At 57.8% G+C, this 12,203-nt stretch overlaps 1 protein-coding gene across 1 annotated transcript in view; it reads right to left on the bottom strand.

Moving 5' to 3' along the window:
* The window catches only part of IRS2 (insulin receptor substrate 2), a 30,139-nt gene extending 18,719 nt beyond the window's left edge, over positions 1-11,420 (bottom strand). The window contains exon 1 of the mRNA XM_070380744.1: positions 7,305-11,420. Coding sequence (XP_070236845.1) covers positions 7,305-11,274 — 3,970 coding nt within the window. The 5' untranslated portion in view covers positions 11,275-11,420. The remainder of the gene's footprint in view (positions 1-7,304) is intronic.
* Positions 11,421-12,203: the final 783 nt, after the last annotated feature.

The following is a 12,203-nucleotide window of genomic DNA, read 5'->3' as shown; positions in this document are numbered from 1 at the left end:
GAAAACAAAGATAGCTGCGGAATGTAAGTGTCCACTCTGCAGGTCACTGGAAGTCCAGGAAGACAGCCTGGGATCCCCAGAACAGATGACCAACCAACAATCTGATTCAACTCTGAAACCCACCACCACCACCAGAGCCTTGAAAATAATATTGAATCCTGAGCTCTTCAACCTAGCAGGTGTGGAAACCAGTTTAAAAAATAAGGGAGCTTTCTGAAACTAACACAACATTATCAGTCAATTACAGACCAACAAAAGTGTAAAAAAAAATTAATATATTAAAAAAAAAATGAGGGCACTTTCCTTTATCATCCAGTCTTTCTGCTTAGCTGTCCCCATCTTACTCTGAACGAATGTGTGGAAGGAAAGACAGGGAGATTCCGTAAGTGGCACCAAGTGAAACAACAACCCAGCTGTTAACTCGAAAGCTGCCTGAGGCGAGTCTACAGAAAATCCCAAGATCACTGTGGCACATGAGCTTCCCAAACAGCGAGTAGGGCCTGCTGAAGACGGGACACCCTGGCCGGGAGTCACGTATAAGACGGCACCACCGCCCTTCCTGGCTCAGGGATTCCAAGACGGGTTGCTGGGACTCTCTGAGCTGCAGGCTCCTCAGTCCAAAAACGGGGACCCAGGCAGCTCTGCTCTGAGGTACGGCTTTTGGAATATCACGTGAGACTCTAGGTATCAAAACCTCTGAACACTATCAAGTGACAAAAACCCTACTCTTTGAATTTTAAACACTTCTCTTGGCTGAAAGGGAAGAGAGAGAGGGACATGCAATAATCTTTCAGCACTGACCAGGGTAACGGTTGCATTTTCATCATCTCAGTTTTCAGTAGCATTCTTTCAGCCTCATTCACTGCTCTTCACGTTTGGGGGATTACTAGTTACACTTATAATTTGGAGGCAAAAAAATGGGCAGATATAAGTATGGACTTTTGAATTTGCATTGCAAAAGTACTAGGTCTCATAAATATTAAAGATTATGCATTGATTCTATGCAAAAATATAAATCATTAGTAAGATACACATATGGATTTTAAAGTAATTATTAAAATCACTAATATGATGAATTGTATATAGTACCTGTTTTTTTCACATTGAAAGAACTGGAATTGAACACTGTACTATAGTAATTCACTCAAGTGTCTGCCCCAATACCTAATGGGCAGACTAAAGTCACAGCCAACAGTGCAAGTATGCTTGAGGCTACAGAGCTTTAGCATGATTAGAGAGCATTCTTATTCAGCACTGGACCTTGAATTATGAAAAAAAATCCACATCAAGCCTCTTGGAGCAAAACTGGATGAGGAATTATGAAACTAAACACATACACGCACACACGTCACCCCCAAATGATAATTTTTATGGAAAGTTTGGTACTCTTTAATTAAAATTGATACTAAAAGCCCAGTATTTACCAAACGCTATGCATGTAATCATTCTTTAATGTATGTTGTAGGCCACCATATTTGACCAAATATTCCAAATTAAGTACCATAAGCCAAGAATATTTTCTAAGTCCTGTCTATGGGCATGAGAGCACAGGGCCACGCTTGGAGACAAGCGTGATCAGCTTTGCCTGATCAACTTTTAGAAAAGTCTCCGGACAGGTAAAAGTCACTTGATACACACTTAACATTTCCTAATCCAACAGAAAAGAAATCAGAACCGCTGACTCGACTGTTACAACACTTGTAAACATGCAGCCTACAAGTTTTAACCCAATTACATTTCAGCCCAATTCAATGAATTCCATTCTGATGCAATGAATTCAATTAAATGAGACCCCCCCCACCCCCCACCCCACAAGCACACAGAGTGAACGCTAGTTTCCAACAGGGGCTCCAGCTCTCCCTGTCCACACTTTCTTCTCTGCTCTTTAATTCCACGCACAGTTAATGCAAGCCTGTGCCAGCCAGCCAGAAAGACATCGAAGAGTCAGGAGCAATTACCAGCCTCAGCATTTCCTCCATCTTGACTGATGACTTCACCAGTTCTCTCCAGAAACAAATCTACAAATCTATTGTAGACGAGCTCGTCTAGAATATTCAGCCTTGAGTGATTCAGAATACTCGCTGCCATCTTGAAGAACGCATCCAAACTGATGAACTTAACACAGAAAGAATCTTCGCACTGAAATGTGAAGAGCGCTGTTCTCAGGAAACCTACAACCTGATCGGTAACAGGTTTATAACCACTGATTTTGCAGGTTCAGAAAATTGTTCAGCGGATGAAAAATGCCAGCATTAACAGCCTTCCCCAACTTGTACGGAAAAACATTCTACCCATGTCTGCAGCAGCGAAAGTCTACAGAAACTCAGCTATTACAGGGGCCCTGGTGAAGACCCAGCTGTTGGGGCAGGACACTGTGGTCGCCTTCCCGCTCAGTTTTTCCCCCACTCTGTGTACTTGGCAAAGCAGATAAAAGAGTCAAGATACATTTTCCCTTAAGCTTCTAAGGTGAAATGGGAACACTTGATTCTACCCCCAAAAAACAAAACAAAAAACCCTTTCCACCTGCCAAATCTGATACCAAAAAGTTAACTGGCTCTCGGAACTCCGCTGCTACAGAAAATGCATTAGTGGGAATTTTAACAGAAAAGCCATTATCCCCGTGCTGGTCCTGAAACTTTGGCAAGTTCTTTTCAGAAAGAGACTCGTTTTAATACTAAGGTCTAAAGAAAATAAAGCATTAATTATCTATTAAAAATCCTTTTCAGGAGGGTGGTGGGCCTGTGGAAGAATGAATGAATCAAACACTGGAGGTTTTCCTGGCCAGTTGGGACGACCAAACCAAAAACAGTCAGGAGTGCCCACTCTCGTGAGTCAACCCCGAGCAGTGAAGGCCCAAACAGTGATGACTCAGCAGCTCAAAGCTTCAGGGATCTGTTTTTCTCTTGATGCTCTGCAGATGAAGGGCCAACACTGTCAGTCTGAGAAATCTACATTCCAGTTACACAGGTTCATCTTGCCAATATCTCTAAGTATATGGCCACATCATAAAAGGTCATCAGAAAGTGTGGTCCTGATATAGTTTCAGGATTAGAATGCTATTTTCCTTTGCTGTTACTCTGCTACCTGATTTAAAACACTACTATGTGACAACTGATAATTATCTATGGCAAAAAAAAAAAACTCCAGTGAAACAGAGTCTGGAGAAAACAAAGGCTCTCAGAGACTGGGGTGAAACCTAACAGGAGAGGCCTGCATTTCTCAGGAAGGTACTGGCTCCACGTTCAGACAACTGTGAGGGTCTGGGGTTTTGTTTTTAATTTAAAACATGCATCGACAGAAGTGTCTTTCCTGCACATACTCGCGGTTTCAAGGCAATAAGTATGGACAGCATTGCGGGATTTACTGGCATTCTTCTTAGAGGAGCTGAAGCTCTCTGGGTGTGGACAAGCTCCTGGACCTCCTGGTGGAGCACAGGAGGAAAGGGTAATAAGGGCCTTGCTTTGCAGACAGAGAAAGTGGGACAGAGGGACTCGTCTCCTACGTGACTCACCAACATCAGCAACTAGAAACCCGGTTTCCTGATTTCTGGTTGGTGTTCACACACCCTGCCTCCTTTTCTGCAGTACTCTTTTGGTAAAGGTTTCTCTTTCAATAGAGGAACCAGAATGAGTCATGTGACTTTCATTCAGGAAAGCCTGTGTGTGTTTCCATTAGCACCTTAGTCGTCTGCCCCTGGGAACAGGGTGGGAGCCGGGCACACGATTGGCTTATTACGATAAGAGCCGGCCAACCAAAGCGGAAAAGCAAGCACCACAGAGAAAGTAAAGTGTGTGTGGTTTGTCAAGCCATCTCCTTGGAGTTCTAAAAATATTCAGGTCCCCTGCTTGAAGACTTCAACAGACAACACTTTTAAACATACATGGTGATGGTGTTGCTCTCTTATCCCACGATTCTTTCTGTGGGATGTGAATAAATAGTCCTTTTATCAAACAAATTTAAATACAGATACTTTCAGGGTAATTCTTATCTAATCCGCCTTATACATACACACACACCAATTTTAGAACAAAAACCTCACCAAAGAGGAATACTAAAATAGCACAGTTTACAGTATAGGACAATCTATAATCCTAACAACCAAACATACAAAGTTAATTTTAAAAAGCAGCTTGAATGCTCAGTAAATTCAGCAGCAGCATGTCTGCTCCCAAACAACAACACGGTAAAGATGGCTTAGACTTTTCAACAGACACACCCAGAAAACACAGAGCAAGCACCTTCTCCCTGCTCCCAAGGGAGAGGCATAACTTAAGAGTTAAATTTTCGTCTTCTCTGGACCACTTACACAGATATAAACACATGTCTGGGTGTCAATCTAAGGGGTACTAACTTTTTAATTGGCTCCAGCACTGAAACTCCGCCCCCAGCCCCAATTCTACTGCAAACAACCAACCAGCAAACCCGTTGCTGAAACCTTAACTCTTTGTCACTGCTTATCCAAACGCCAAACACTACCCAAGCGACCCCGAACGATGCCAACTCTGTGGAGCTCACAGTTTTTCCACGGGCAACCCGAGGAGCTGGGTGTGGAAACACAGCCCCTTCTGAGGGTCAGGGCATGCACCCAATGACTCAGGAAGCTCGCTTTCCATTTTATCTTCAAAGAAATGCTTTGCAAGTCTTCCCTCCATAAATCATGCTCTCAAAGAACACTCATCTCCTGTTAACTTTTTATTTATGAGCATCACAAACCAATGTCTATGTGCAAACAGGAGTTAAATAAAAGTGGATGCTCCTTCAAGGTTTCCGGCAGTCCCTTTCTGGCTCCACAGAACACAATTAAGCTTCCCTCCCTTGTTAATTAAAATGAGACCCTCCTCTTCCTTCTTCTGCTGTTCTCTGTGCTCAAATAGGTCTACTAGAAATCCATTTAGCATGTAGGCCTTTTTGAAAGAAAGGGAAAAAAAAATGGTTTGGACACAATGGATCAATTGTAGTTATCTATTTTGTTTAAAAGTAGTCTTTTTCCGTTCTTAAGAGGGTGTTTACCATAACACCCACAGAGACTTTGGACAAACAGCAATCCAAAGTGATTTCAGTGACCACGGAACTTACAAACTGTTTTGATTTCAGAGCCCTGAATCCTATAGGTTGAGAAGAATGTTATACTGGTGGGAAATCGGGAACAAAACAAGGCAGACCAGGCCTCTTGCTAAACTTATCTCTTGCAGTTTAAAATTTTCCCTCATCTGAAAAGGGCATTATATCAGCTGTGAATCATGTTTCTGAATGTATCTACTTTATCCGAAAGGCCTTGGATTCTTTCAGGCCTGGAGGCACACACCCCAGCTCACTGTTCCGCTTGCTGCGAGAACCGCCTCCCAGGGCCCTCCTCAGTCCAGCCCGGGTTTTTCCTGCCTGCTCCACCAGAGGCAGTACAAGGTGGTGTGTTCTCAGGCTGTTTTTCTGATGAGAATCAGATTTCAGCAAGGCGTACTCGGTGTTCACTGTGGTCTGTACCCCTTCCTGTGCATGCGGATTTTCCCCCCAGTCAAGTCTAGTTACGCTGCTCTGTTTATCTGGCTTGTGTCTTGGACTGCACCTAATAATCCTTCAACTCCAGACACGCCAGCAATTTTTCAGACGCACCTGTAGGGCTTAAGTGCCTCCAAGAAAAGCGACCTTCATTTACGGGGCACATCCTGACGGCTTCCAACGGCGTCATTAGATGCCATAGGGCTGTGTCCCTGAGAGGTCGCTGTGCCTCTTTGCATCTTGTAGTCCATGATTTTAGAAAAAAAGCAAATCGCTTTTCCTCTATTGTATAACAGGGTATCCACCCTACAGCTACAACTTTTTTTTTCTTTAAATTTATTTTTATTGGGAGGATAATGGCTTTAAAATATTGCGTTGGTATCTGCCGTACATCAACATGAATCGGCCACAGGTGTACATATGTCCCCGCCCTCTTGAACCCAGCTGTAACTTTACATCCCATGGATGCGAGGAAACCCATGCTGGATTTACGCCGCATCAGATGCGTTTGCTTTCAGAACAAGGTGTACAGACCCCCAAGCTGTGTCCATCATCACCCTGTAACCCCGGCAGACTGCTGACCTCAGGCCAGCATCTGAGTACTGTTCATTACTCTGTGCTCTGGGGTTCCCACAGCGCCTCTATCTTCCTGCACAGGAGCAGCTATAAAATTAAGAAACTCTTTGAGCCCACCCTCCTCTCCTCCCCCTCGTCATTCAGGGTCTGAGACAACCAGGTCAAGGCAAGCACACCTCTGTCCTTGCCCATCTGTGAGGAGACAGGGAGGAACAGCACTGGGCACCGCCCCACCGTGACTGCTCCTGAAAAGACCCATGTGGCTGGCTTTCACTGTCTTCTCTGAAGCCCAGATTCTCATCGCCTGGGCAACCGGGAAAATGCTGGCGCCTGGGCTCCGCCCACTGGCCACTTTCCTTGACTGCGGCTGACCCCTCAGGTAATTTCTCAGACCTGCTCCAGCAGTCTAACTGGGGCAAGTGCCCCCAACTCCGCCCCCAGCCAGGGCCCCCCGACCAGCAGCACCAGCGCAACAGGGGAGCTTCTTAGGAAGGCGCACTGGGAGCCACATCCCAGACCCGCTGCATGGGGCCACCCAGCCCGGCCAGACCCGCCTCGGACTCTCCAGGTGACTCCCAGGTGGGCTCAAGCTCCGGAGCTGGGTTAAGCAGAGTCACCCTTTCAGCCCCCTAGAGAACAGGCACGTCTCTGGTGGAAACGCTCCTACAGTCCCCATGTAAACTTGAAATGGTTCAGGGCTCCCTGCAACGACCAGCCAAAATGGATGCTAGTTTCCTAAACAAGTTTGGGGCCTGTTTTTATAAACTTTGAGGCTCAGCAAGAATCAGCCCGGCCAGGCTCCAGGAAAACAAAGAGAAAGGTGACGTCTGCGGGCTTGGGAGCCGCCAGCGGCGGGTCCCTCCAAGTGGAAGTTTCCCACCTCACAGATAGGAGGACCCCCCTGGGCCACCTCCTAGGGGAGTGGCTGACCTGCCCCCCCACCCCGCCCCGCCCGCGCCGCCCCCCGCCAGGTGTTCACAGAAGGGAAGAGGAGGGGGGCTCTGGAGCCAAAGAAAACAGATCTGCCTCCCCGGTCGGAAAACTCACTGTTCAACTCAAAGGTGACTTGAGCGCTCTGGCGAGGTCTCTGGGGAAAGACTTGCACTGGGACAAAGGCAAAACAAAGCGAGAGCCCTGCGCCAGGACTCAGGCACTGAGGTCACGGTACCCCCGAAGGGAAGCGGCTTCTAGCACCCCACAGGCCCACGCTCCTCCCCGGCCCAGGCCCTCACCTTTCACCACCGTGGCCTCTTTCAGGTGATGCGTCAAGAAGTCGATGCTGGCGTAGGCGTTGGCCGCGGGCAGGGCGCCGGGGCCCGGCCCTCCGCACACCCCGGCAGGGCTACCGGCACCCACGGCGCTGATGAGACCCCCGAGGCTTCGGGTGCGGCCCCAGGCGCTCCTGTCGCCCGTCTGCGCGTGCGGGTGCTGCTGCAGGGGCGGCGACAGCCCTGGCTCGTCCCTCACGTCGATGGCGATGTAGTTGAGGCCGTTCTGGAAGCCGGCGGAGGTCTCCCGGCGCATCGGCGAGCTGCTGCCCCCGGGACAGCCGACCAGGCCGCCGCTGGGCTGAGCCGGCGTCCAGGCCCGCGCTTGCTGAGGCGTTGGCGGAGGCAACTGGCGGGGCGACGAGGGGGGCTCATCGCCCCCACCCAGGACGCTGCCCCCGCCCCCGCCCCCTTCGCTGCCTTTCCTGAGAGAGACGTTCTCCACCGAGGCCGAGTTGTGACGCTTGGGGGTGTGAGCAAAGGATGGGGACACGGGGGTCACAGTGGTGGTCGAGGAGAAGGTCTCGGAGCTGTGGCGGCGGCGGCCCCCCTGGGGGTCCGCACGGATGACCTTGGCCCCCCGGTGCGGGTCTGGGGGCTGGCCGGCCTGCAGGAAGGCCTCGACCCCCGACACCTGATCCATGAGGCTCAGCCTCTTGAGGCCGGACACAGGGCTGCTCACGCGGGCACCGTCGGGCTTCGGGGGCGCCGCGATCGGTTGCGGCGGGGTGGCGGCCACGCCGAAGGCCATCTCTGTGTAGTCACTGTTGTCCCCCGTGTCCGAGGACGAGGAGGAGGCCGCGCCTGGGCCCTGGGAGGCGGGTGCCGCAGGCAGGCGGTACAGCTCGCCTGGTGGGGGCGGCGGGGGCAGCGGCTGCAGGGCCGAGGAGGGGGCGGCCGGGCGCGGGGGCAGCGGCGGGTACACGGAGGCCTCGGGGGACAGCAAGGCGTCCAAGGAGCCCACAGGGTCCCGGCCCTGGGCGCCTGGCTGCGGCGACTTGGGCGAGCTGAAGTCGAGGTTCATATAGTCGGAGAGCGGGGAGCGCTGCCGGCTGTCCCCGCTTGTGCCCGGGGTGCCGGAGCCCAGGGACGAGGCTGGGCTGCTGGCGGACAACAGCGAGGACGACGAGGCGGCCGAGGCCAGGAGCGGGGGCGCGGGGGGTGACAGGCGCGCGCCGGCCTCCCCGAAGTCGATGTTGATGTACTCGCCAGGACTCCTGGGCTCGGGGGGCAGCGGGTACTCGTGCATGCGGGGCAGGGCCGGCAGCCCCTCCAGGGACAGGCGCGTGGGCCGCACTGCCCGGCAGCGCTGGGCTAGGAAGCCGTCGGGGCGGCTGCCTCCGCCACCGCCGGGCCTCCCAGAAGAAGGCATGACGGGGTGAAGTGGCTGGGGGTGGCCGCTGCCAGCCGCCGCGGCCGGGAAGGCACTGGCCGGCTGCGCGGGGCCGGGGGGTGGCTCCAGCTGCTCCTCCTCCAGGACCCGGCCCACTGGCGAGCTCATGAGCACGTACTGGTCACTGTCGCCGTGGCAGGCGTGAGGGGCCTTGTAGGAGCGGGGCAAGGAGCTGTAGCAGTAGCCGGGCACGCACCGCAGCGTCTCCCCCGCGGCCGAGAAGAAGTCGGGCGGGGTGCCCGCCGTGCCCGCATCGCTGGGGGACATGTTGAGGTAGTCCCCGTTGGGCAGCAGCTTGCTGTCGGCGCTCTCCATGGACAGCTTGGAACCGCACCACATGCGCATGTACCCGCTGTCCTCGGGGGAGCTCTCGGCCGGGGAGCCGGTCTTGTAGCCGCCCGCGGTGCCCGGGAAGGCTCTGCCGGCTGCCGATGCGGGCGGGGGAACCGTGGCCCCAGCAGGGGGCAAGGCGGCGGGCACGGGGCGCGGCTGCAGGATCTGTTTCGGGGCCGACACGCTGGTGGGGCTCATGGGCATGTAGTCGTCGCTCTTGCAGCTCCCGCTGCCCGTCCCCAGGAGGGCCACGCCGGGGGTCATGGGCACGTAGCCATCGTCCGTGCCCAGGTTACTGCTGGAGCTGCGGTGCGAGCCAATCTCGATGTCGCCGTAGTCCTCGGGGTAAGGGTGGTAGGCCACTTTGGGAGAAGAGGCGGGGCAGGATGGGCACAGGCGGCCGGAGCTGCCCGAGAAGGTGGCCCGCATCAAGGTGTACTCGTCCAGGGACGCGGAGGACGGCTGGGGCACCGGCCGCTGCCGGGCAGGCGTGGTCAGCGAGTAAGTCCGCTTCCTCAGCCCTCGGTCCAAGTCCGGGGCGCCGTCCCCAGAGACCCTGCGGTAGGCGCGGCCGCCGCAGTGGCTCAGCGGCCTCTCCATGGTCATGTAGCCGTACAGCTCGCCCGCGCTGCCGTCCCGCGCCGGGGGCGTCTCAGCGATGGACTCGGGCGTGTTGCTCCGGTGGCCGCAGTAGACCCTCAGGTCCCCGGGGCTGGAACCATACTCGTCCAAGGACATGAAGCCGGGGTCGCTGGGGGAGCCCGAGGCCGAGGCGCTGCCGCTGGAGGGGCGCTGGGGGTGCAGAGGGTGCTGCAGGTGCGGGTGCGGGCCGGGGGGCGGCGGGTAGGAGCCCGAGCCGTGCCCGCTGCTGGACGACAGGCTGCCGGGGCTGGTGGCCGCCGGGGGCGAGTGCGCCACGGGCATGGACATGGAGCGGCTGTGCTGCAGGCCGCCCCCTGCCGGCGCCAGCGCCGCCTTGCCCGCGCGGCCGCCGCTCAGCGTGTGCGAGCGGCTCAGGGGCGCGCGCACCGGGCCCGGGCTCAGGGGGCTGCCCGCCGCCGCCCCGGCCCCCGCCCCCGCCGCCGCCGCCGCGGCGCCGCCGTCGCCTTCGCTGGCTGTGCGCACCCGGCACGCGCTGCACTTGGCGGCGGGCGGGGTGGCCGCCAGGCTGTCGGTGCGCGAGCGGCGCACCAGTCCCGTCTGGCTCGGGGGCAGGTTGACCAAGTGGTGGTGGCGGCGCGCGCCGGGCACGCTGATGGGGTGCGTAGCCGACGAGCCGGACGACTGGCTCTTGCTGCGCGGCCGGAACTCGAAGAGCTCCTTGAGCGCCTTCATGGCCTCCAGGATGGTCTCGTGGATGTTCTGCGCCACCACCGAGTCATCCGCCTGCATCCACAGCTCTCCGGGGCCCGTCACGGCCGAGCGGCCCACCTCGATGAAGAAGAAGCTGTCCGAGTGGCCGCAGCGGCGGATGCTCATGAGCTGCAGCGTCACCGACGGCTGCTCGCAGTTGAGCTTCACGAAGCCGATGGTGCGCGCCGACAGGCACAGGCGGTACACGCCCGTCAGGTTCTTGCTCTGGCCCAGACCCTTGGGCTTCAGGTTCACCTGCCACACCTCGCGGTAGGCGGCCGTGGCGGGCGCCACCAGCCCGTAGCTGTCATCGGCCGCAGCGGCGCCCGCCGAGCCGCCCAGGGCGCCGGGCAGGGAGGCGCTGCAGGACCCGGAGGTGGCGGCGGCGGCGGGGGGCGCGTCCCCGGCGCCCGCGCGGCCCTCGCTGACCAGGTCGGTGAGCGCGCGGTACCAGCCCTCCTGCTCCTGCTCGTTCTCGGCTGCCACGGCGAAGTACTCGTCCTTGGTGTAGAGGGCGATCAGGTACTTGTGCTTGGCGTCGGCGCGCTTGTTGATGTTCAGGCAGCAGTCGAGCGCGATGACCCGCTTCGGGGCGCCCGCCTTGCTCCGCCACTTCTTCTCGCTCTCGTAGTACTCGAGCCGCGGCGGCTGCGGCGCCGGGCCCCCGCCCGCGCCCGCCTCGTCGCCGCCCGCGCCGGGCCCGCGCAGCACGAAGAAGCGCTTGTGGCCGTGCTTCTGCTTGCGCAGGTAGCCGCACTTGCGCACGCTGTGGTTGTTGTTGTTGTTGTTGTTGTTGAGGTTGGGGCCGTCCCCGCCCGCCGGCCCGGGGGGCCCGTGCTCCGGCGGGCTCGCCATCGCGGGCGCTTCAGGCCGCGCCGCCCGGCCCGGCTTGGAGGGGCCGGGGGCGGGGCTGGGGGTCGGGGGACGGAGTGCAGGGGGGCGCGGGCGGCTCCCCACCACCCCTTGCTCGCCCGCCGGAGCCCGCGTCCCTCGGGCCCAGGAGGTGGGGAAGGTTCGGAACGGGAGGCCCCGCGGGGGCCGGCACCCGTGCGGTGGCGCAGCGCCCTCTGCGATCCGGGGCCCCAGAAGGTGCCCGGCGCGGGCGGTGGCCGCCGCCCCCCCTTCCCCGCGGCCCGGCTTGCCCGCGGCCGCTGCCTCCCGGGCTCTCGGGCGGCGCCTGGGGGACTCTCTGGCTGGGCCGAGAGTCGGGGTCCCCGAGCCGCGGGGCCGAGCCTACGGCGCGCGCGGCCGCACGGGTCCCGCCGCCGCGCTGCGCTCCGGGGTGCCGGGGTGTGCCCGGGGACTCGGGGTCCGTGCCGCCGCTGCCGGGGCTGCCGTTGCCGCTGCTGCCGCTGCTGCTGCCGCTGCCAACGGCGACCCGGGCTCGTCGCGGTCCCCGCCGCACAGTGAGTAACACATCGCGCACCGAGTGACTGAACTAAGAAGAGCAAAACAACATGTGACTCGCCGTTACGCAGGCACACACGGCGCGGCCGCCCCGCCCCGCCGTCCGCATTGGCGCCGCGCCCCCCGACGGACGGCGCGCGCGGCCAATGGGCGCGGGCCGCGGGGAGGGCGGGCCGCGCGTCCCCGCCCCGCCCCCCTTTCTCCCGGGGCCGCGTTTCCCGCCGTCCCCTCCCCCGCCCCCTCCCGCAGGGGGCCCGGGCCGGGGCGGGGCGCGGCGGGGCGGGGGCGGCCGGGCCTCATTAATCAGAGGCTCGTTGCGGAGGCCGGCGGAGGAGATGCCACCCAGGGCGGGAAAAGGGGCGCGCGGGAGGGGCGGG

Source organism: Bos mutus, chromosome 12 (assembly GCF_027580195.1).
Source record: "Bos mutus isolate GX-2022 chromosome 12, NWIPB_WYAK_1.1, whole genome shotgun sequence".
NCBI lineage: Eukaryota > Metazoa > Chordata > Mammalia > Artiodactyla > Bovidae > Bos > Bos mutus.
Note: the sequence above shows the minus strand (reverse complement) of the source record. Positions and strands in the feature narration are given on the sequence as shown.